The following is a 25,526-nucleotide window of genomic DNA, read 5'->3' as shown; positions in this document are numbered from 1 at the left end:
GCCGCATCTGTCTTCACTACTATCCTAATACGGCACTTTTCTGCTAAGGGTGGGCGAATATCCTAGGTGTGTTACAAGTGACGGCGTATGCATAGGGTACACTTCTAACGTATCAATGTAAACGTGGCTACTATCGTTTCCGCTCGCGATTTGTTGCGTGCCCACAAGTGCAGATAAGAATCGAAAGGCGCCTTTTTTGTTGTTGTTGACCACAATCATTATAAGCCTACACATAATAAAGGCAAGTTTGGTTGTACCTCTTTTTGTCATGGAGGTGCGGAAAGTGATGAAGGTAATGAAATGGGGCATCTACTTAAGAATGTTTGATGTATGCAGACCACTTAGTTTGTCTTGAAGAGCCGTTCGTGTAGCATTCGACAGATGGTAAGCGCGATCATTATTAACTAGACTTGGCACACGACACATCGCTGCGGCAAGTTCGGGGTGCCATCATTATGCGAGTGCAATCATTAGGCGAGCAAATACGGTAATGAGAGTAAAAAAAAAATCTGAAATATACAAAATATGCACATGGCTCCTAGTTCTCGGCCTTTATAGGTCAGACCATGCAAAAATATTAGTCGAACACAGTCATCAAAATAATACACTCGTGAGCATCTACCGTTGTTTGAGACCTTGTTAAAACAGCCTGGACGATGTATCGAAAAATTTGACAACCTGAGAGAAGCTTCTGTGTCTTCACTGCTGCTATCATTGAAAAGTTGTGCTGCAGAGTTGACTAAAGCACAAACTTTGCATTGTCTTATTGAGGAAGTGCTAGGAGTACTGGAGTCTAGTTTCAGCAGTACTTCCAGTTGAAGTTTTATTTTTTCCAGACTCCCATATCAGCCAAAAATTGGCGAATCTGACAAATAGCTAAATTTCAGTCATCCTTTCAGGCGGTGCATGATGCTGCTTGTGGAAGAATTCCAACGGAAATTCTTAAGAACATGTAGAAATACTGTCAATCAGATTGATCAATTTCTAAAGGACTGGTAAGGAAAGCGTTAAGCACACTGGATCTGTTGCATGATTCTAGGATATGGCGACGATGACGATAACAATGCCATTGTCGGCAATACAGTAACTAGTGCCATCAAGTAGCGGTTTGAAAAATTAAACAGCACTTGCGTACACATGATGCTTAATGAAATTTATTTTCCAAATATCCGTACTCTGAAGTGGCGGTACGAGCCTTAGACGAGGGCAGGCCTTATGGTGGTAAATCTGCTACCTCTTCTATATTATGTGACCAATTCATCCACAATCATGTTGGTCACGCGATTCCAGCTTTAACCTCTTTGCCCTTCCTCTCTCTCAACCCTTCTTTAGAATAGGCAGTGACTTGTGACATAAGAGTATTGCAATTACTATTGCCCCTCTCGACATTACTCACCGTCCCTCTTGCGGAGTTTGATGAGCTTGTCAAGGAAGCGTTTCCTCTCGGGCGACAGGCAGCTTGTGTCCTTCTTTTCCAGCACAAGCAGCTTCTCAAAGATGTCAGTCCGCATGCTGATTAGGAGGTAAAGAACACGAGAACATGGAGGAAATGAGGAACGTGCTCAGGCTAGAAGCACGAGCTTACCCAATTACAGCGGGACGAATAAACTATCAGAAGAAGGAATAAATAAAGCTTCATGCACAAGCAATAGCAGCCGTCTTCTTGAGTGCTTCTGTTCAGGTGTAGGCCAAATTAAGAGACTCCTTCTACAGCACAAGCTGTGCAATGTTGGAGCATTCAAAACTCATCTGCTTGGCCTCTTTATTCACAGTGGTGCCTTCTGCATGCAACTCCGAAACCTCATCTGCGCAGTGATGCAGGTTAATAGGAGGCATGCGAAACACTGGATGAGGGCTTTTCCACACTATCAGGTTTCTTTACACAAGTTGGCTGACCTTCCGCTTACGGCACAGTTTAGCGGAGGGTAAACTAGCAAATAGGGAGGATGCGGTAAGGAAGGACAAGACTGTCGCTAGGACAGCGGCATCAGATTGTGTGCTGCTGGTTCATTTCCACTTCTAGGGCGACATCTATCATCTTCCATGGTTCAAAACTAGATGCGTGGGGAAGTGCAGTTGAAGAATTTTGCATACCCTCTACAAACCCAGGCACATACGGTGTATTTAGGAGCGCAGTTACACACTCCTTGCTTGTTTCTCATTATTTTTCTTTAATGACTTCGTCTGCTCGCACAATATATACTTGCAGTACTTACAAGCAGCTCAATTTGTAGAGAATATTCCCAGCTTTACATTTGCAAGTATTCCCCATGTAATGGAAGGACTAGAACAGAAGAACTAGAAATAACAGAACTAGAAAAAATTGAAATTTTGTGTAATTTCTTTTTTAATTTGAACTTTACCCTTCACTGCAATGAGTTGTATGCAACACTGCAAACACATACTGAGGTAAAACACTGGAGTCTGCTACTGACTGACAACTCACTCGATCTCAATTTCAAACTCGTTGAGCTTGGCAGAGACATCGGCACTGGCGTCACGAAGTTCCTTCCTGGCTGAGACATACATCGGCAAGTCGAGGTAGAGCCTCTCATTGGCAAATATGCGCTGGCCCTCGGCAATTTCCTGCACAGTCAGAAAAACAAGCTTACAGCACACAATGACACACAAAAAACAGAGTGCAATGATTGCACCATGAAAACATGATTAGCACCCGCCTCAGCGAATTAATGGTATGCACGCCAGGTCATTCAACATTTTCATGATTTCATGTGTGGCTGCATTTCGATGAGCACAAGATGGTTTAAGAATCTTAGGGCATGAAAACTAATCAGAAGCCTTCCAGACAGCATCTCTCATAGCCCAAGTGTAGCTTTGGGATGTTAACCCCCATGAATCAAACCCGGTTCCATGTGTCAAATTGATGCATGCTTTACAATTTGTCATCTGCTATAGATAAAACAAAGAACCTGATAAATGCATACGTATACAACTGTTTTGCTTTTCTACTCCTCATGCCCATTAATTAAATGTTATTTTTTGTATGAAGATCATACTTGAGCACAAAATCAAAACATGAAAAGCATTTCTAAAGATGAAAAAGTATTTTGTCATATCAAAACTGAAATTTGATTTTGTCAAGGATTGACCTGTTATGCCTAATTCGGATCTATGCTTCAGAGAAGTTGTGCCTGCTGTACCAAGACATAAGAAGTACGCTCCTGCAAGACTGATGTAAACTGTTTATAGCTGTTTATAACTGGCACAATGCATGTGCACCACGATTGATAAGAAGCATTAGAAATTCCGTTTTAATCTTTAGAGGGATTAGGAGTCCCCCCCCCCCCCCCCCCCCCCCTCCGTATTTGCAACATGCTAACAGTTCCGAGGTCCACGTACAACAACATAGAGTGGAAAAGGTAATTCTTGCATGCATTTGAATCTGGACCTTATAATCAAGCCATCAACATTAGAAATATGTACTACCACCGCAGCACCTTAGCATCAAGCCTTCAAATAACTTCAACATTAGAAATATGTACTATCGCAGTAATGGAATTTCCTAAAGGTTCAGTGGAACAGGCAGGTGTTCTGTGCGGCTTTCAATAAACCAGTTTTACTGAAAATAACCTGCACATCACACAATAGGATTGGAAATTACTAACTCCAACACATTTTGAATACATTGGACGACTTTACATTAACTTTGTGACGTCACTGTATCTCTGCTGTATTTCTAACCAGCGATCTGCCAACGTGTCGCACGAATACGCGAGGAAACTCAGGCGCCACACAAATGTAACACAACGACCAGGGCGCATCTGTAGCAACCAGTTTGGTGGCATCAATCACAGGGGAGACGACTTCTACAGTTTCGCAACTGATCTAATTGTACAGGCGTAATTAGCAGTTTGAGGACATACGGCAAACCGGTGTAGCCAAGGTATGCCTGAAAAAGCACACACGTTCACTAGAGAAACATAACTCAGCAGTAATACTGTGGCGTACAGCATTCAAAAGCGAAAGGCAAAAACTGCTACAGCACCTTTTGTGCTGCGAGAGCAATGCTAACGAACATTTGACCTGTGATTTCGTCTGCAATGTGCGAAGCTTCACGAATGCCCAATCGCGATGGGCTGCTGAAACCCACGGTCATCGCACATCCGCCTCTTGGTACGTATGCTATGCCGTAGCACTGCAGTCGATAACAGCCTATAGTGATCGTGCAATAAATCTCGCGTTCTTCAACCTGGTTTTCATCGCTGGTTCGACAGCTCTTCTGAGGTCGTTTTGCTCGCACTCAGGGGCGTAGCCAGGGGGGGGGCTTATGGGGCTTCAGCCCCCCCCCCCCCCCCCCGAAATTTTTTCGTGCTGTCCATGCACCACCGACCAAAGCGACCCCCGGCGCCTGAAATCACTCTGGATTTTGTCTAGAATGTCTTTTTGACGCTCGAAAAGACATTTAACCGCGAAGATTGCAAACTCGGGCTGGATTTCGTGGCAACGCCCATACATCGGGAGTCGCATAACGCCAAGTAGTCCCATCCGAGCACAAAGTTTCAAGGGCGCTTTGATGGTGAGTGGGTTCGCCGCGGCATCTCACTGAGGCTAGGGAATCTATGGAGCGCATGGATATCAATTGCGAAACTTTATGGGTATAAATTTCATAAGCTCTTGATGTGAAAGGTGCATTGACATTTCCAAAGTTGTGCTTTAGATTTTCAATTGCGGAACTTAAATTTGTGGGTTTAATGTTGTTATAAACATTTGACGCCAAAGGTCTATTGACTTTTCTAAATTCTTACATCGGAACATACGAGACAAGCCAAATCAACACACTAGCAGACGAGTTGACAAGGCAAGCAGCGAGGTCCAATGAGACGAAGCGTTGGGGTGGTTCACTTGTGCCGTCACGTCACATAAAAAATATCAACATTTCTTTTGACCTACGCCAGAACATCCATGTCAAGACACTAAAGCCAGCCAAAGTAACTACGTTCTTATTTATTTTTTCTACTTTGACTTTTATTCGCAAGGACACATTGAGCCTCTTCAATTTTTTTTTTTCGTTCTCACTACCCTACCCGCGGGCTGCCAGAGCCAGCCAGAGCGCATACGTTATTCTCGTATGGCCCCGAGCACCGTGCGGTGCACTTCGGTGCGCGTTCGGTTTGCTCTGGCCGAGTGGATTTTCACCTGACAGAGTTTTGGACGCTTTCTGGCTAGCAGACGAGAAAAAAAAAAAACAATGGCCACTCGCCGCCATCACTGTGGGGACTCGAAGGATTGCACCGCATTCCTTGAGCGGAACCTTTCCGGAAAGCCTTGTTTCGCCGCTGTAGGATACTGAGCAGTATGCGTATGGTTCTCAGTGGACCAAGCGTCTCAAGTTTTCTTCAGTATTCCTTCCGTAGCCCCATTAGCTGCCCGAAGTAGGCATTCGATTCTGGCCAACATACTTTCCTATGCGTTTTTTTTTTTTTTTCATTTCGGTGCCTCCGCCTCACAGAAAAAAAAATACATTGTTGCGGCGCAGCGAATTGTCGCATGGTGAAAGGTCGATTTTGATACTTCTTTTGCGGAAAGTAACGGGCGACGGGACGCTTCAGTTGCCGGATACTTTTATTATATTATGCGAAAGCAATTATATGGACACTCCAGGCGCATTCCTGCCATCGCCCTTATGTTTCGTATAAAGTCCAAGGGTGATAACATCGTGACCACGCACTGCATGCTGTATGCGCGAGTGAAAGCGTAGGAGGGGAGGTTGAATAGGTGAGCCGACGATGGTGGCTCAGTCTTGTGTGTGCAAAGGAGAAAAGCGGGGAGCAACCGCGCCGCCTTCCGTCGCGCGCAATACATCGGGGGGAGTGGATGGAATGGGGGCGGAATCTAGGATTCTGTGAATCTATGATTGTACAACATGTTTATTTGCCTTGTTTGACGCACTATATACAGTTACTTCTTCTTACATACATAGACTCATTGGAGACTTATACGTATACTTAAATATCTTGTTGCGAGGTTTTGTGTATACATGCAGTGAACTTTGTTTCCAGTGACACTTTTTTGTCCTTTATCAAGCCGTATTTTCGCATTTGCATATTCCATTGTATCTTTGCATTTCTAATGTACGGGGGCGAGTCAAATGGAAGTGAGCCTACTCTAACCACGCAATAATGGTTCGGTTCATTATCTGCGAGGCATGCGCGTAGGAGAACGGCATGTCTCATTTACAAAAGTGACACGCAGGTGTGAAGATAATGTTCTTTAATGCTCTCATACACTGGGTTGAATATGGTTGCATCACATAATGGACACTTCAAAAGTTGAACAGCTCGGTGTCGCGAAGCTTTTGACAGCTGAAGGTGTTTCCAAAACAGAAATTAATCGCCATATGACTGCCGTGTACGTTGGACACTGCATTTCATTGACCACTGTGAAGCGTTGGAGCAAACGGTTCAAAGGACGTTGCAAAGACATTCCAAGACCGGGCCAAAACGATCGTGCAATCACCCCCCACACAATTTTAAAGGTTTATGAGCTGCTTAAACAAGAACGGAGGATAAGCATCGATGAACTGGCAGACAGTCTGAACATCAGTCACGGTTCGGTTCACGCCAAAATTCATGAGCTTCTCGGTTATCGGCTCTTTGGTGCGCAATGGATCACCAAGATTTTTATCCATCGCGAGAAGACGGAGAAGTTTCGCGCTGCCTTGACTCATTTGATCGGGTATCATAATGAGCATGACGACTTCTTGTTTGCAACTGTGATCGGGGACGAACCTTGGTGCCACTACTACGAGCCTGAAACACGACGGCAAAGCTTACGGTGGAAACATTCGAATTTACCACGCCCAAATAACGTAAAGGCCATCATTTCCGCTGGAAAGGTGTTGTTGACTTTTTTTTCTCGATCAACAGGGTCCATTACTGATAGAATTTGTTAAATCTTGAGAGGCTATCAATTGTTTCCGATATTGTGAAACGCCAGAACGGCAGCGTGTCGCAAGAACGAACAGCAAGAACGAACAACGTCGAAAATTGACGAATGGGGTCATCTTGTTCCACGACAATGCCTGTCCCCACGTCGCTTATGTGGTTAATACAAAACTGGCAAAGTTGAAGTGGGAAACGGTGCAACATCCGCCATACAGCTCACACCTGTCACCTTGCGACTTTTACATTTTGGGGCAACCGAAAAAACAGCTCAAGGGAACCAGATACAGACTTTTTGAAGCAGCAACCCAAGGAGTTTTATAAGACGGGAATCACGCAACTCGTTAGTCAATAGGACAAATGTCTAAATTCTCATGAAGACTACTTTTAAATAAAGTACCCCGTTGTTGGCTCATTCATTTGACTTGCCCTCATATATCTTGCAGAACTCCTGCTTTTTATACGTGCTCTCTGTCGCAACTATAACTTCGGTGCAATTACTCACGATACACGACAAGGGACAGCTACTCCTGCGTAATACATTGGAACAAACGACAGCGTCATTGAGATTTTTCACTGGCCATTGCATATATACAAAAATGTAAGCACGGTTCTTGAATGACAAAGTTTCATTAACATATTTGTCCTCAACTTGTTCAGTTCATTGCCTTTTAATTTTTCATATCAGCGGCATGCACTGCTTTCCTGGTTTCGAACTGATATAGTTCTAAAGTTCGTGTGATATTTTCTTTACTTAATAAATAGATAAAAAACATGGAAGCATTGACGTCAGCTATGTTGGGCCAATTTTTGGCACATACGAGTATAATATTTTATGAAAAAATACAATATTTTACTTGTATTTAGAGTGCGTAGCTTTAAAGAATTCGTTTGCAGCATCTTTGGCAATTACAATGGAGTTATTATTCATGTATTTGATCCCTCGATAAATTGTTTAGGAGAAAGCTTTAGCTCGGGCCCAATCCGACGCGGCCTATTCAAATACTTGTAAAACGCAGAAACGCTGTTCTGAGATAATCCTGCAAATCGCTTTTATTGAAATTGGTTGCATTTGAGAGAGAAAGTTAAATTCTAGTGTCTGTTGCAAACAGAACTTCGATTTAGGGCCTGAATTTTGTTTAAAATATTTTGGAAAATTCGAAAGTTTGAAAAAATAGAAGCACGACGTTTACAAACTAATAGCTATGCATGAAGAACAGATGTTGTGGTTGTGTAAATGGCATTTATTATAACAGTCAAAGCGGACAAGTTTGCTATGACAATTTGTATCTTACATGAATTGGTTACGTTGTGTACAAGGGTTCTTCAAAAGCCGTATTTCCACAATACTAAATTTTTGGGGGATTCATGTGTAACATATCTATTTTGTCCGCTGTAGATGTACTATTAGATGCAGTTCACATAATTGTGATATCATTTTTCATTGTTGAGTCACGGAGTTTTAAGCTTGATAGTTTCGTTTTCTGAAAATCTTCAGTTTTGGCCAATTTTTAATAAATAATTGACCACCTAAATGAAAGATTCGAAGCCAGTAGTCACTAGAATGAAACTTTTTCTTTTAAATGCAATAAACCTCCTCAAATTTGGTGAAGTGGTTGCAGGGAAAAACGAATTCCCCTTCTACATGTACTTAAATGGGAGCACCCGAGCTAAAGCTTGCGCTTAAGGAGGAGGCTGAGCCGCAACGTGCAGCTACATATATATATATATATATATATATATATATATATATATATATATATATATATATATATATATATATATATATATATATATATTGGGCCAGTGGCGTAACCCCCCCCCCCCCCCGAACAAAATTTCTGGCTACGCCACTGCTCGCACTCACCTCAAGCACAGACTCGAAGGTGATCTCGTCACCCTGCAACGCGCCAACCTTGTCGCATGATTTGCGGCACTCGTCCATGATCTTGGACGCCCTGGCGTGCAGGTCCTCGGGAGTAATGTCGAAGTCCCATGCTCTCAGTATCCCGGGGGCGGTGCCGTTCTCCGCGTCCATGCTGAAGACTTGCTCCCGACGGTGTCGGGCGAGGTTCAAGGTAAGCGACGAGTCGCAGTAGCACCTCGTCGGCACGAGAACGGGCTGCTGTGCCGACCGGACTCCGGCGAAACAAGCTCTTGCTACGCCGGCGACGCTCAACGATGTCCTGCTGGTCGCGGGTCGCAGTGTGGCGAGCCTCGAGATAGCAATAAGCATAGATGGCCCTCCTCCTCGTTCACTTTGCTATCCGCTTCGAAACTCCAATCGAAAGCCAAGAGAGGGCAATAGACGAGCGGCGGATGTGAAAATCACAGCAGGAGGTGAGATGGCAAATCCGCCGGTCGACGACCAACAACGCTAATGGTGTCGTGCGCAAAGCGGGGCCATGTGCGTTACCAGCGATTCTTGTCGACTAGCAAACGTGCTCTAGCTAGTATCGGTTTTGGTTCCAGTAATGACAGCAATGTTTGCAAAATGGTGGCCACGATGTAAACGGCTTCAGCTCGTTCCAAATTAGAGTACACTCTATCCCAAACACTCGCTGAGTTGCAATACGGCACAAGTATGGCTGTCGAGATTTGTTTTCATTCACCAAGTTACGGTCGCTAATTAAGCTGTTCCTTCGTGCTTTTCATGCGTTAGCGTGTTTAGGGTACTTCACTCACTTTACGGGGTCACCTACTTATATTCTGTGTATGCTTGTATATATCTATGTTTGTATCTAACCGTTTTCCCGCCTACATTGTAGCTCGTGGTCGAATGGGTAGCGCTCCGGGCCGCTGTGCTAATGTAACAGGGTTTGCATAAAGCCCCTACGTACTGCTACCCCTCTCTGCTGATGGAGGAGCTTTGGGTTCCAATCGACCATCAGAACTGTCGAAGTAATGCAGGAACAAAATGAGTATTTCAAGCTTTGTTTTCGGCTTCACGGCGGAAGCCTACAAGAAAACACCATTTTTGCCTTGAAGTCTGTGTTTTAGTGTTTCGCGCAGTCTATTTATGGACATTTTCATCTTTTATGCAACAACCAGCGACAGTTTCCTTGCCGCGGGCCATTCTATATGTTTTTATGGCACACAAGTCCTCCAGCAGTTTTTGCTTTTCTTTTTGGAGCGCCGCTCTTCGGCGCCCATTCCTGCGTTGAGCGTCGGCGTCCCTCGGCGTAACCGAGCGAACTAGTACAACGAAGGATGAAAGAATGAACGCGGAGAGCAGCAGGGGGATGAAAGACGGCGAGAGCGAAGAGCGCGAGGAGGAAAGCGGAGGAGGAGGGGGCAGCGGTAACCATGAGGCTGAAAGAGGAGGAGGGTACGGCGAGAGCGCGAGAAGCGTTGTGCCGCGCGAGACGCGTTCTGCGGCGACGATCTCTACGAGCTGGAGCCGGAGTAGCGCGCGTCGTCTGTTCACCGATGAAGCCATCCATAAGACATGCAGGAAGTGCGTCCGCCGATGCCGTACATGGAAACAAAGCGCTGCATGAGCGGAGGTCTGTCTGCGGCGGCTGCTGTGAATCGCGTCCACGATCAGTCACCCACACGCTGCCTCTCGCGATATACCGATTAGCGAGGAAGTCGCGCCACACTTCGCTCCGTTTGCAACGAGCCGCACGAGACATTGTCCGCACCAGCCAATATATCGCGAAATGAAAACAGGTACAGAGCTGCGCTCAAATTTCGCATTATAGTGTACCGTAATCACCGACGATTTTTCCCCTTTATTTCACCATGTCCAGCTGATCCTTTTTAGAGCGCAGCTCTTTGGCGTCCGTTCCTGGGTTTCGCGTCGTCGTCGGCGTCGTCGTCGGCGTTGTCGTCGGCCTCGTAACCAGCTCGCCGACGAATCTGCTCCGCCGCCGCGCATGCGCGCTGTCGGCTCTCCGGGCGAGGGAGGATGATGGAAGGGAGGAGAGACTGTGGAGGAGGGCTAGCTACACAAATGGCTCTTTGGCGTCCGTTCCTGGGTTTCGCGTCGGCGTTGTCGTCGGCCTCGTAACCAGCTCCGCCCCCCTTTCATCCCCCCAGCGCTAGCAGCGACCGACTGATACCGCTTTCGTGAGTCCGCTACCGCACTCACGAAAGACGTCGTGCACTTCCTGCAACTCGCATTAACCGTCCATCGATCCACACCGATGTTAGTAGTGGGGGACTTTAATGTTGACATAAAGACAAACAGCAATTTCCTAACACTTATGCGGGAGAACATCCCGTTCCTCTCGCTCGTAACGCGTCCCACGGCTGTGACAACCTCGCGAGGCACTTGTATAGATCTCGTCTTTGAGAATCAAGCATTGGTGTACCAAGTCGAACATATATCAGTCTATTTCTCCGACCACAAAGCTTCCTTCATGACTGTCAAGAACTGTTAGTGGAGTCTTTGTTAAAGGAATACGTGTGAAAAATAAAAAAAAATTCTGTGATAGCGCATACATGTGTTGCTCGATTTCTTTGCCTCAATCTATCGAAAAGGTGAAACAGCTTATTTGCTGCGCTCAAATTTCGCATTAGGAAGTAACGTAATCGTCGGTAATTTTTTCATCCCACGTCAAAGCAGAAAAGTAGCATGGAGCCTCTACGATGCGGCAACATGTATTACGTGCACGACAATAATAATAAGAAAAAGAAGACGCCGTGTAATTAATCGTTTCAGGAACCAGGCTCACGGATTCACTATCGAATAATTAGAGTTCTTTGTTTTAATGTCGCACTCGGCCAGTGAATAGAGGTTGCCATGCGGAGCACTGTCCCAAGATAGATTTCCTTTTTTTTTAGCCATTGCTGAAGCGGTTTTGTGATATCCTTCATTCTGCATTTTGTTTTTATAGCTACGAATATGGTATTACGGCATCTGCGAGAGCAAATATTCCCATATACTGCCAGAATTATTAGCCAACAAGAAAATAACTAAATTCTGAGGTTTTACGTGCCAAAGCCACGATATGGTTATAAGGCACGCCGTAGCAAGGGGGCCTCCGGATTAATTTCTACAACCTCGGTTTCCTCAAAGGGCCCCTCACCAGGCCCGATGGCAAATTTCGGTTATACTCTGGAAGTTGTTACGTGCCCCCTGGGGCGCGTTCTGCCGCAAGAATGTTTCAGGTTGGTTCATTAACAGCCGAGAAAGAAATACTTCCGTGCCGCGAACCCATGACTGCAGGAGGCGAGGGCCACCTTTCATGAGACACACTCTCGATCTCCACTTGCCCCTTCTAGCCTCCGCAAGAGTTATTCCTTCCCTGCATTCTCGAGGATCGCGTGAGGAATACGTCAAGGGCTTCGCCGTCACTTTTTTTTCCCCTCGCTTTTTATGCGAAGCATTTTACTAGAGCTCAACCCAGCTCCTCAGGCGCGGCGGTGTCGCCTTCAATACCACGTGACACCGTGACGTCACGACAGAGGAGAAACGGGGCTTCACCTCGCGCCGTCGCCTTCAAGGCTGACCACGTGGCACCGTGACGTCACGACAGAGGAGAAACGAGGCTCCAACTCGCGCCGTCGCGGCGGTATATAAGCAGCTGCGCTTGCCTCTGCTAGACACTCACGAGGTGAGATGCCTCCTGGAGACAGAGCGGCTCGTTGGAATGAGAAGCGAAGGTTGCGGCGTGCTACAGAGACTGTTTCTAGGTGGCTTTGCTACGGCGCAGCGACTACGCGCCCCGCATCGGACGCGGTGAGCGTCGAGCAACGCAGCGTTCGGCGCGTCAACGAAATGCGCGCCTGAGCAAGCGTCGCACGCCTGAGCCGACGGCACCGGCTTTTCTGCGACACGAGCTCCTCAACGCTGTCGCGGAAAGTGTCTGCGTTCACCCGGTGAACGCAGCGCAACCGTTAGGTTCACCCAAACGTCACGTCCGGGACGCTACATCCGGTCTTTGTTTTTTCACGTCCGTGATGTCACATCCGGCCTTTTTGGCGGCATAATATGGCATATGGCAGGTTCGGAGTGCACGAAGCGGTGGATCGCTTATTTTTCGGGCTTTTGCTTCTCGTAAGTATACTTCGTCTTTGCGTTTGATGTGCATCTACTACGCGTAGCTAATCTTTCGACTGCATGATGCCATATATAGGTGTTCTGTGATGATACTTTATAGCCAGGTTCCTCACGAGCTTTTGTGATGCATTGCAGGGACCGCCACACCGGCCAGCCAGTGCTACAGTGTCCTAATGCAGAGAACGTATATTACACGGAACTGCGCTCCTTCAGAGTTATTTAGAGTCTTTGTCAGAAGCACGTAACAGTAACATTACTTGGTTACGGTGCTGCTACATGGCAGAATATTTGAATGGCAGATGTCCCGAGTGCGGCATGTAAGTACGTACGTACGCGCGCTTGTTTAGCCTAAATAAGAGTTTCTATTGTTCCCCAATGGAAATGCACATTCCTGATGCACGGTTCAGATCTGCCGGCTAAGGGCGGTAGTGAATAAAGTCACCAAATTGCGGCCTCGTTGCGGTCTCGCATTGCGGCCTCATTGCACGGTCGGGAAAAATTGCTTTAGAACCAAAATTTCGCTGCGCTGTCAGTAGCCATTCACTGATAAGCTTTCTCCGCAGCGTAATGCTCAGTGCAGGTGTGATGGGGGTTGTGTGTACGGTCGGTATGTGACCGATATTCCTGAACGCAGTGTCATTCAGCGATGTGCACAGCTGTGGCTGATTGTAGAATGTGGGCTGTGACAGGAGTGATGGGGACCATGCTCCTGCCTCGGCCAAGGTTGCAGCGATTTCAGAGCTGCAGGGATCGCCCAGGCAGAACCTAATCTCGGCCCTATGCTGCAGCTCCAGCTTCTTGAGACGGGCACGTGGTAGTGCCACGAGTGGGAGGACGTACCGCAGGCGTGAGGTGGCTACTGCATGGTACAGCCGCAGAGCCCACCTAGTGGTGCAGCTCTGTCCTCGGGCAACAAGCTGGGAGACTGCCTTGTGGACCCGGAGGACCTAGACATGCAGGGTCTTGACAGCAGGCAGCCAGGTCAGCCGGTGATGAACGTGTAGCCCCGGGTACGTCACTGCCGGGCTTCAAGGTCGCCTTCCAGTTGCAGCTGTGCAGCGGGCGGTTGCTCTTGGGTGGAGCAGCATGGCCTCCGTCTTCCTTGCCGAGATGGCAAGGCCAATGCAGCTCAGGTAAGCAGCGGCGGTGTCGAGGGCTCTTTGCAGAGCCGAGCGCGCACTGCTGTGGCTGTGTGGTGGATTTCGCACACATAGGGCGATGTGGTCCGCGTTGATGGAGGTATTCACGTGGTTGTGGGGGTCAGTCTGCAGGACAGCAGGCAGTCGGGCCAGGTTGAACAGGAAAGGGCTCACCACTGATCCTTGTGGGACGCCCTCTACCAAATAGGTCCAGGGCCTGCTGAACGACTGGATAGGGCAGGCCGTCAAAGGCCCCCTTCATGCCGATAAGCACCAGGAGCACGGCGTCACCGCAGGCCTTGGCCTCTTCCAGCGTGGAGACCACGTCCATGATGGAGTCCGCACTGCATCAGCTCCGTCGGAAGCCTATCTGCTCATCGGCCAGAAAGCAATGGCCTCCACCAGCTTGCAAGCAGCAGAGGTGAGTGAGACTGGCCGATAGGAGCTCACGTTTCTCAGCCGGCCTTCAGGATGGGGGCCACGTAGGCTGTGCGCCATGACTCCGGCACCTGCCCTGACTGCCAGATGTTTAAGCAGTCAAGCAGGTGCAGCTGCTCGCTGGCGGCCAGGTTGCGAAGCATTTGGGTTCCTTGTGCACTGGGCTCCTGGTGCACTGCGATGCTTGGAGCTCGTGCAGCGTCAGCGGGTCCTGGTAGATAGCCATAACCTGGCTCGATGGCCACCCTGGGTGGTGAGAGAGAAGGGAAGACGGAAAGGCAGGGAGGTTAACCAGGCTGAGTCCAGTTTGCTACCCTACACGTGGGGAGGGGAATGGGGAGTGAAAGAGGAAGAGAGAGAACTTAAGTGTAGGATGTCTATAGTCGGGCACTCAAGTCTGTTGCCCTCAGGTAGCGAAAAAGCGCTCGGACTGCTTTCTGGGCCAATGAACTGTGAGGCCAGGCTCCCAAGACTGGATGACAGGCCATTTACAGAAGTGAAGACCCTGTGTGGTGGTTGTGCAGGCAGCTAGGCAGGCTGACGGAAGGCTGCCCTACCTTCAGAATGGCTGCAGTGCGTGGTACAGCCAGCGCAAACTGGTTGGCGAGGAGCTCCGCAAGGGCCTCTTCGCTGATGCTCAGCGTGATGGCCACGGCGAGGACAGGTTGTAGGCTTCCTCTCCTGCTGGTGAGGGATTTGAGCAGTCTCCAAGCTAGGGGTCCCCTGGACCTGCCCTCGATGGCAGAGCAGAGGCTCCTCCTGCGCCGGGCTTGGCGTCTGCAGCGGGCATCTGCACGTCTGTACTCGGTCCAATGCTCTGCCTTGCCCGTCCGGATTGCTCCACGCTCCATACGGCGCCTGGAGGCACGAATGTTGAGCAGGTGGAGGTCCAGAGCGGGGGTATCTGGTTGGGTAGAGCACTGAACGGTGGCAGCCTGAGCACAATCCACGATGGCGCTCGGGAAGTCACGGCCATCGTCCAACTTGCTGCAGTGCTTCCGGAACAGGGACCAGTCTGTGACGTAAGTTCTTGACCTAGGCCTTCTCCCAGACCTGGGGCTGATCACAATAGGGAAGTGGTCAGACCCCCATTTGTCCGAAGTTGTGGCCCAGGAGTAGGAGCACTGCTCAGTGTTGAGGGAGAGGTCAATGGCCGTGCGAGCACTGCGGTAGACGTAGGTGGGCTCCCTGGTGTTCAAAGGTCAGCAGGCCAGCTCAGCTGATGGCATCTGTGAGGCCTTTGCCTCAGCGGGTGCAGCTGCGGCTTCCCCAATCCGTGTGGTGTGCGTTGAAGTCACTGCACAGGACTGCATGCCCACCAAGGCGAACAGCCAGCTGGATGAGGCTGGAGGGATCCCACGGCTTTCCTGGACGGATGCAGATGCTCGCCACAGCCGTGTCCTGGCTGCCAAGGCGTACCACAACGGCGCATGACTCCAAGGGGCCACCGGCGATGTCAGCAACAGGTAGAACAGCACGCGCCAGGGTGCTGCGGACATAGATTGCCGTGCGTGGCTTTCCTGGCTTATGGACTCCATCTAGGCAGGGTGCCGCAGTGCAACTGCGTGTGGCACAGGTGGTGGCACCCGAGTAGTCGGGAAGACGTAGGTTCTCGGCCACGGCATATGTCTCCAGCAGTCCGAGTACTGTATAGTGCGGAATATAGGTTGAGGTTTTTTCCCAAAAATATTACTAAAAGTTCACCCCTTGATTTACATACCGGCCCTTGGCACAGCATGAATAGTCGTCTGGCAGCATGTAGGAGCGCAGACCTTTCGGCATCCACATTGTTATCGCCCCCTTGGTGACCGACGCGGCCCAACTCGCGGGTGCTGCGCGGTTCTTTATTCTGACGAAGTTCTTTATTCTATGGCGCAGTGCACCCGAAGCTCAAAGACAGGGTGGCGGATTTTGTCCGCGAGCATCGTGCCAGATCTTTGCCAGTCACAGCAGAACTCATCTGCATCAAAGCTATTGAGATCGCCCGAGAATCCGGACTGCCCAAGGAACAATTCAAGGGCTCCATTTATTGGGTTCGTCGCTTCATGCAACGCAAGGGATTCGCACTTCGACAGCGCAAATCAATCTGGCAGAAGCAGCCAGAGGCATACGAGGACAAGTTGGTCGAATTCCAGCGCTATGTTATCCGTCTCCGGCAGCAGCATGGCTACATGTTGGTACAGATCGGCAACGCTGATGAAATGCCGGTGTGGTTCGACATGCCGTCGCTCACCACAGTGCGAACACGGCACAAAAGAAGTCGAGCTTCTTTCTACGGGGAACGAGCATTCACGGTGATGCTCGCGTGTACTGCAGATGGCAGAAAGCTGCCCCCATACATAATATTCAAGAGGAAGACGCTGCCGAAAGAGGCTTTCCCACGGGATGTCGTTCGCGTGAATGAAAAGGGCTATATGGACGAGGTCCTCATGCTCAATTGGATTAAGACCGTCTGGAATCGGCAACCAGGGGCACTCTTGCGGTGTCCGAGCATGCTCGTCTTGGATGCCTTTCGCGGGCACTTGACCGCAGGATTGAAGCTGGCACTCCGTGACGGGAGGACGGAACTCGCCGTCATTCCGGGAGGCATGACGTCAACACTTCAGCCAATGGACGTCGTGCTCAACAAGCCTGTTAAAGACCGTGTCCGTGAACAATATAATCAGTGGATGGCCGGCGACAACCTGATGACCCCAACCGGCCAGCTGCGCAGGCCGCCTCTCGTCACTGTGGCCACATGGGTGTCGCAGATTGTGCTCGCTGCCCGACGATATGGTGGTGTGGGCATTCAAGAAGTGTTGCAAAATTTTTTGCATAAGCCAGGAATGCACACAGGAGTCCAAAGAACTCTGTCACCAGGAGAAAAAGTTACAGCACAGCGGGTCGAGTCGTAACGAAACTTGCGAGCGTCCTGGGAGACGTCGGTGTTAAGCGGGGCGAGGCGTCTGCACTCTGCGAGGCGAGACACAAACTGTTCCAAGAAAGGAACTGATGGGGGTACAGGAGTCGAAAGGAATGATACATCAGGAATGAAACTTGGTGAACAGCCATAGATGAAGAAAAAAATGTTAAAATCCAGTAGTACGTTGCGTAGCCATGTTATAGGCGAATGTCATGAACGACAGGATTGCATCCCCGTTCGTGTGGCCAGGGTAGATGTACAGTCGCATGCAATATGACTTGCAACACTCTTGTTTGTTGTTGAAGGGGCTCCACGGCTGCGCAGCAGCTCTGACATTCGAAATAGCAGTTTAATAGACACCACTAATTGAAGCTGTGTTTCGGTCTGGAACTTACCATGTGTCTGCACAGCCGTACAGCCTTGGAACCCCTTCGACCACGGGCACTGGTGTTGCAATTCATATTGCACGTGACTGTACATCGCAATCAAGCTGTTGGTCTGCGGATGGTAACTGGAAGTCGTCTTGCGAATTGTGTTAGAGGCGCACAGAACTTCGGTAAGGATAGAAGAGAGGAAGACTGCTGCGGTCACTGAGGAGAACGCGCGGAGCGCTGCGGTGTAAGATAATGTTGTGTAGGAAGAAATCGGCGACTTCAGCAGCAGTCCAGGATGGTAGAGATGCTGTCTCCGCATAGCGTGTTGGATGGTCTATGGCTGTTGCAATCCAACGATTTCCATGTGAGGTCATGGGAAGAGGACCGTACAAGTCTATTCCAACTACTTCAAAAGGCGAAGCGGGACAAGGCAGAGGTTGTAAAGAGCCAGAAGGAGCTGTTGGGTTTGCTTTGACAATGAACGCAGGGTGCAACATACTTCGCAACGGCTGAAGATGGGCCAGGCCAGGAGCAGCAACTTCATATTCTGTTGTAAGTCTTGTGGTAGCCTAGAGGACCAGTCGTCGCATGATCGTGAAAGGCTTCAAGCACCTCACATTGCAGAGAACATGGTATGACCGGGACCCATTTGTTGCCATCGATGTGATAAATGTTGCGATGTAAAACCCCATTGTGCAGCTTGAATTGATTAAGTTGTCGACGAAGTCAGGCGTTTGGAGGTGACGAAGAATCTTCCATGCGTTGGAGAATAGTTCAGCAGTATGGGTCGATGCGTTAGTGGGACACAAGGACAGATGGGCTGTTGTGTCTTATCCATTCGAGGGCTACAATGGGTAAAGCCGATGAAGAGGACTCAGGACGTACACAATCACGGAGAGGTTATGGTGAATCGTCATGATTCGGCAGAGGGTAGCAAGAGAGAGCATTGGTGTCTTGATGCTTCTTTGCAGCCCTGTAGGTGACATTGAAATCGTACTCCTGTAGGTGAAGCACACAGCAACCCAGGTGACCTGATAAATTCTTCAGCGATGAAAGCCAGCACAGTGTGTTATGGTCGGTAACGACTGTGAAATGGCGGCCATGAAGACATGGGTGAAATTTTTGCACGGCCCAACAGCAAAGCACTCCTGCTTGGTTATGGTGTAGTAATTTTCTGCACTGGTTAGTGCACGACTAGCCTAAGCAATTACTCGTTCGCGGAATGTGTTGTCGCATTGTAGTAGAATGGCACCGAGGCTGACTGCTAGCGTCAGTGTGAAAGATGGTGGGCGCGGTTGGATCAAAGTGGCGCAGTACTGGGTCTGAGGTCAGGGCATGTTGCAAAAGCAGGAAAGCATGTTCACATTCGTCGGACGAAACAAAGGGTGCATTACTGGGGAGGAGTTGATGGAGCGGGGACGTAAGTGTAGCGAAGTTGCATATGAAGTGCCGGAAGAAGCAAGTCCAAGAAAAATGTGCATGTCTTTTTGAAGCAGTGGACACAAAATTCGAGGATGGCAGTAAGCTTCTCGGGGTCCGGACGAATACCTTCTTTGCAGACTATGTGCCCCAGAACTTTGATGGCCTTGCTGGCCAAACTGCATTTGTGTGTATGTGTGTGCGCGCACACGCGCGTGTGCGTGTGTTGAGCTGCAAACCAGCATTTGCAAGACAGGCAAGGACTTCATCAAGATGTTGCAAATGTTGTGAGAACATGGTTGAAAACACAATGTCGTCGAGATAGCACAGACAGGTTTTCCATTTCAAGCCACACAAGACTTATCGATCATGCGTTCGAATGTGGCAGGCACATTGCAGAGTCCAAAAGGCATCGCACTGAACTCGTAGAGCCCATCAGGGGTAGCAAATGTCGTTTTTGCTTTGTCGGATTTGAACATCGGTATTTGCCAGTAGCTTGATCTAAAGTCAAGGCTAGGAAAATACTCAGCACCGTGGAGTGAATCTAGTGCATCATCCATCCGTGACACGGGGTGAACATCTTTGCGCACGATTTTGTTCAGCGCACGGTAACAGACGCAAGAACACACTGAGCTGTCTTCGTGACAATTGCAACGACATGAGTGTCAACAGCTCAAGTGACAGTTGATCCACGAGGCAACAGTTGGGGTTCGATTTGGTTTATTGCAGTAAGCAATGCAGACTCCTCAGAGAAGCAAATAAGGCCAGGGGTAATCAGAATTGCTCGAGATAGGGTATGGTCATAGGGTAGAATGAATACGCCGCCATCCACAATGTTACAGGAGTTTACACCTATAATCTTTTCTCTAGGTGGCCAAAGAACGTAATCGGAAGAGGTGACGAGACGAATGCATTCTTCGTGGTTAGGAAGAGAATTGCCAGTGGCATCATCCAGTTGTGTGAGGCGCTGACGACAAGAGATAGAAGCAAACGCCAAAGATAAGTCCCACCCCAAGATGAGTTCATGGGTCACTCACGAAATACCGCCAAAACAATGTGGTGAAGAATTTAGTCTATGGACACACGAACAGGACACGGTGCGATTGGACAAATAATAACCTTGGCCGCTGCACAAAGAGAAAGGCCGGAGTAAGGCAATTCTTGTGTTTTATAGAGTCCCAAACAGTCACATGGCAATAATCGCCAAGCGTCTTGTAACATGGAGCCACCTCAGAATTCCGCCAAACAAAGATGATGGATGCAGCCAGTCTTGCCAGATAACTACATTTTGACTATTCTGTATTGTTTGCATTTTTTGTGTAAAAGGAATTGTCGCAGAGAGTCTTATCTTCAGTGGCCTTCAGTTGACGTCATCTGCTACAACTAGCACATAAGTTAACTCCATAGCATTACTAGGATGGAGACATTGTGTCGTGGGGTGCTTCCTTAAAAGTGGACAAGAAGATTCTAAAGGAAAAGTGTGAGATGGTCACAGTAATAACCAAGGCATTTGGCATGGGAATGACCCAGCTATGAAAGTATTATCAGATGTGGACAAGCATATAATACTAAATGGCGCCTTGCACGAGTCCCAAGTGTCAAATGTAATGAGTATTGTGCATTGAAAGGGCCAAAAATGTTTTGTACATGCAAGGGAACACTATGGGCATTTGATAACAGTTGCTTAGATGTACTACATTAACAGGAACTAAACGAACTCCCTTAGACATAAGCATGCAGCAAATTCAAGGACTAGATGAAGCTTCAAAGAAGTAACTGCATTTCATGTAGGATAGGTGTGAATGACCTTTGTGCACGAGATCAGTGACAAAAACACTAAATGAATGCAGTACAGTGTCTGTATCATATCTTGTGCAGACCAAACTAGCCTGGAGTTTCAGCGTTCCTTGTCAGTTCATTTAAATAGGCACTACATTGTTCAAAGTGCAATATTGTTCTACAAAACATAATATGCAAGATGTAGCATGCTAACCCTCGTGGCTCAACAACTACTGAACCGAAACCTCAATGAGCAGTGAAGCTCCCTTGTAATTTTCATCGTAACCATACTTTCGCTCTTGAAAGTGAACCTCTTTAGTGAATTTGCTTGTGTATTAATTTTTCTTTAGGCAAGTATTTTTTATACATGTTAATGTCTCAATCCTGCTTTTTCTTTCCGAGGCTAAAACAAAATGCCTCTTATTTCACTTTGATCTTTTGACCTAGGAAGCCATCATCTGGTACTGTGTACAGCAAGCACATGCTTCGGGCAAGGAGGGAGCCAGCACCATATCTACATCAGCAAGAACCTCGGTGCTCAAAATAAACATTTTCTGTGCAAATACCTGTCTTTTTATACTTCCAGCATGAATTAATAAGTTTCTTTTGCCTTCACATGCAGGAAGGTTTATAGGAATAAATAGTGACTGTTGAATGCCCAGGAAAAGCCTTGAAGCCATTTTACATGTACAGTGATAAAGTACATGTGTACTTGATAGTAGAGAAACGAAAGGCAAAGTAACAGGCAAAATGCTCGGGGCAGCAGTCGTATAAATGGTAGATGAACACAGCTAATTGTGCTGTCCAATTTTATTCAGTTTGACCAAATGTTGCAAGAATTGCCTTCAATATGAATCATTCAGTTTAGCCAGCTAAAGTCGAACTCGTACAAACTTTGGAATGTCTGCTGGGAATTTTAGCATAAATGGTATGTGTGCATCCTTCAGCAGCACCACAAGCCCAGTAAGGTTTTTTCGTTACTGTCTCCCCTCCCTTGGGGTTATTGCAGTGTCTACTTCAAGTGCTTGAGGGTATAATGGAAAATGACTCCATTCTCCAATGAGAAGGCTATATAAATATGCAGGACAAGAGCTTGTAGGCCTGGTTATAAGCATGAATTAGATATGTATAGACCAAAGGCAATATGAATACAATATGTTAAATTGCATCCATATGTGGGAACTGCCCACATCAAAGGAAAGAAAGTGCAATACTTGCAACCTACCAACATAAACATCAGTCTAGGGAAGGATTCTGTAAGGATCCACTAAGTGGACTGTTTCAGCACACACTGATTAGGTAGAGCTATAAGCTGGTAGAGCAAGTGGCAATCATCACCATGGGCTCTCGTGCTCTATTCATTCAGCGTGTACTGGAATGGACAGTCCACTTAGTCAACACTTACAGACTAGCCCCCTAGGGCTGTGGAAGCGCGCAGTATATTAAGCTTAAGTCTGGAGTGCTACCTTCTGCTTATGTGGCAAGTCCTCCTGTTTACCTGTTCCTTTCAACTGAGAGCTGAGCACTGCCTAGGTTAAGTCAGAAAAAGCAACCAGCGTCCATAGAATTCAAACTATTACTATTTGCCCTATATAAGGGGACAGTGAAGCCTAAAATGACACTTGACTTGGGCCATATTTTTCGCGATATGCCCGAGAATATTGGGATTTCCCATCAATTTTACCCTTCCTACATCACATAGTGAACAACCTGAAAACTTAACACTGTTGCGCAGAGCGATGAAGGGTCAGGATTTGAGCGAGAAAACAACACATGACACCTGAGCGCAAACTATGAACTGGTTTATTTTTCTGCAAGTGAAGCGTACATAAAGCCTACACGCATGCACAGGAGCCCTCTTCCCGGTCTACCTACACCCTTTATTGTCAGTGATTATGCTAATCTCTTTATTGCTGAGTGAAATAGACGGCGGGCTGACACATGAGCCCTGTGGGTCCACCTTGAAGTTGTATGCTTCCACGACTTGTCTTTTCCTTTGGTTCCTACTTTTCAGCAGAATCATTGCCTTGTGATAATCACCAGTTGATAGTTTGTGCTCAGGTGTCTATTGTTTTCTCGCTCAAGTCCTGTCCCTTCGTCACTCCGCACAACAGTGTTAAGTATGTTGAACCAACTAGCACACTGCACAATTTTCCTGATCTTGAAAACAATTGTAAACTAAAGTCCGTGAGAAACAAAGTGTCTGTCATGACATACAGATTTATGCATGATCACTTTGCTATATAAAAATACAATTTTAGCCAATGTTAACGAAGAGCTTCACTTCTGGAGTTCACTTAAATAATGTCTGTGATGCATTGTGACAGTATGAGGTCCTGGAGATCCTACTGTGGAGATATGTCAACATTGAGCCTATTCCTGTTTAATGTATGGATAGATGCCTTCACGAAGAGTTGGAGAAACTGCACAATACAATGCTTTATATCACATGTAATAATTATGCTGTGATAAAGTGTACACGCTGAGCTTAATGTTTTAGAAAAGCTCAAGAAAAGGCTCCAGAATAGGTATGATGGATAGGCAACCTTTTATTTGGCTCTCTTCATAGTGAAATCTTGACGCATCACCTCAGCCGCACTTAGTAAAATCTGTGGGCTCGTACTGCCCATGCCTTTACTGCACAAGTTGCCTTGGTGCTCCCAGTCTTGACAGGTAACACTTAAGCACACTCTCATGCACGTGTTTGTTCCAAAGCTACAGCTGCTAACTAAAGTAACTCCCACATGCGATTCTGTAACTCTAGACCTAACTGCAAAAACGCATGCAGTACTACGAGTTTGGCATGGAGTCCACATGACATGTGCACAACTTCAAATTTCGTATAGGCAACAGATAACTGGTAACCTGTTAGAGTAACAAAATGGATGCCAAGGAAAATTCACCCAAAGCCTTAGGCAGGAAAATGAGGTGTTGTGATGAGATAAATAGCAATCACATTTGATCGACTGACTAAAAGCTGGCAGGGGTATTGCATTTGACATGATTGAAATGAGCTGCAGCATGGCATGGTAACTGTGGCAGCCTTTACAATGCCGCGCTCTCTGAATTACACTTATGTGCATCCATATGCTGCAGCAACCAACTGTTTTTATTCAAGAAAGCCAGGTTTGTGGTTCAGCACACATCATACGCTGGCAAACTCACTGATGAGTCAACTCCCTGAGATCATCCCATGAGTCTGAGTGAGCCCAGCTGAGCAGTATTTTGGCGAGTTTGAGCCCGAGTGAGCTCGGCTGAGTAGTATATTCTTATGAGTTCAAGTGAGCAGCTAATTATAATTTTGGCGAGTCTAAATAGTGAGTTCCGATTATTTTGCCAACATATATATGGTCCGTGTACTTTCGAAATTCAGCTACGACACTTGCGCATAGGTTGGAAATTAAGCTTCTCGCCAAGTGACTACTGCATAAATGATCATAGAGCTAGCGAAGAACGATACGCCTTAATGATGCAGCGTGCCACGCGGGATCCATGTGTGCAGCGTGCCAGTGGATGGGTGCGTGTTTGGGAAATTAGGGGGTTTCGACCCATCCACAGATAATTTACATAATACCTTTCTCCATAGTGTATTATTAAACCAAACATCAGGGCGATGGCGAAAATTCGCTTAGGGTGTCCAAAAATTGCTATCGCAATAATACACTATGGAGAAAGGTATTATGTAAATTATCTGTGGATGGGTCGAAACCCCCTAATTTCCCAAACACGCACCCATCCACTGGCACGCTGCACACATGGATCCCGCGTGGCACGCTGCATCATTAAGGCGTATCGTTCTTCGCTAGCTCTATGATCATTTATGCAGTAGTCACTTGGCGAGAAGCTTAATTTCCAACCTATGCGCAAATGTCGTAGCTGAATTTCGAAAGTACACGGACCATATGTGCTCCGTTGCATCCCACATGCTGGGGTTAATTGCGAATGAAAGGGTGCTATTGTGAGCCGAGAAGGATGGCAGCTTTATGCGCGCTGTCCACGTCCCGTGATCAAGTGCGCGCTAGGGTCAGAGAGCGCGCGACGTCTCTTGCCTGGCCGTGCCCGTGCATATGGCTGTCGGCGCGCAGCAGAGTGCATATACACGGCCCGCGCGTGCCACATTTTTTAAAAGTAATTTGCGGCCGGTGTAAAGGCGGCAAGCCGACGTGGCTGCTGGTTTCACGAGTGTCAATTGGAAGTAGCGATATCTAAGTTTCGGGCGAAACTTAGAGAACAGTGACTTCCTTAGAGGGGCCAAAATTTTGGGGCGCATGAGCGGCACCTATAGTAGAATGCAGTGTTCCATTGTAAAAAAAAAAAAAAATTCATGTAACAAAATAGAGTGCTGAGTGTTACGTCTTTGTTAAATCAAGGTTCAACAAAAATCAAGCGCTGGAAATCAGCGCTGGACGCACATGCAACTCTTACTCCACACAGAAAACATTTGAGAAAACATTTTTTTTAAATACTTTGTACATTTGTATAAATCCCTACCTGCGGATATTCCTCTGGTTTAGCCTAATTATGTGCTGCCTACTTAACTTACTGACGCAGCATACGTATCATTGC

At 47.5% G+C, this 25,526-nt stretch overlaps 1 protein-coding gene and 1 long non-coding RNA gene across 3 annotated transcripts in view; one reads left to right on the top strand and one right to left on the bottom strand.

Moving 5' to 3' along the window:
• Nucleotides 1–9,449, bottom strand: part of LOC139053565 (thimet oligopeptidase-like) — a 41,538-nt gene extending 32,089 nt beyond the window's left edge. The window contains exons 1-3 of the mRNA XM_070530495.1: nt 8,770–9,449; nt 2,447–2,586; nt 1,397–1,512 (exon numbers count right to left, since the gene is read on the bottom strand). Coding sequence (XP_070386596.1) covers nt 1,397–1,512; nt 2,447–2,586; nt 8,770–9,138 — 625 coding nt within the window. The 5' untranslated portion in view covers nt 9,139–9,449. The remainder of the gene's footprint in view (nt 1–1,396; nt 1,513–2,446; nt 2,587–8,769) is intronic.
• A 2,947-nt stretch (nt 9,450–12,396) lies between these two features.
• Nucleotides 12,397–21,517, top strand: LOC139053567 (uncharacterized). 2 transcript variants are annotated; one of them, XR_011510568.1, is made up of 3 exons: nt 12,397–12,906; nt 13,045–14,469; nt 21,408–21,517. It is a non-coding gene; the product is annotated as an uncharacterized lncRNA (long non-coding RNA). The 2 variants fall into 2 exon arrangements; XR_011510567.1 differs by having other exon boundaries at nt 12,465–14,042; nt 14,174–14,469.
• The last annotated feature ends 4,009 nt before the right edge of the window (nt 21,518–25,526 follow it).

Source organism: Dermacentor albipictus, unplaced genomic scaffold (genome assembly GCF_038994185.2).
Source record: "Dermacentor albipictus isolate Rhodes 1998 colony unplaced genomic scaffold, USDA_Dalb.pri_finalv2 scaffold_153, whole genome shotgun sequence".
Lineage (NCBI taxonomy): Eukaryota > Metazoa > Arthropoda > Arachnida > Ixodida > Ixodidae > Dermacentor > Dermacentor albipictus.
This window is presented reverse-complemented; position numbering and strand designations above follow the sequence as displayed.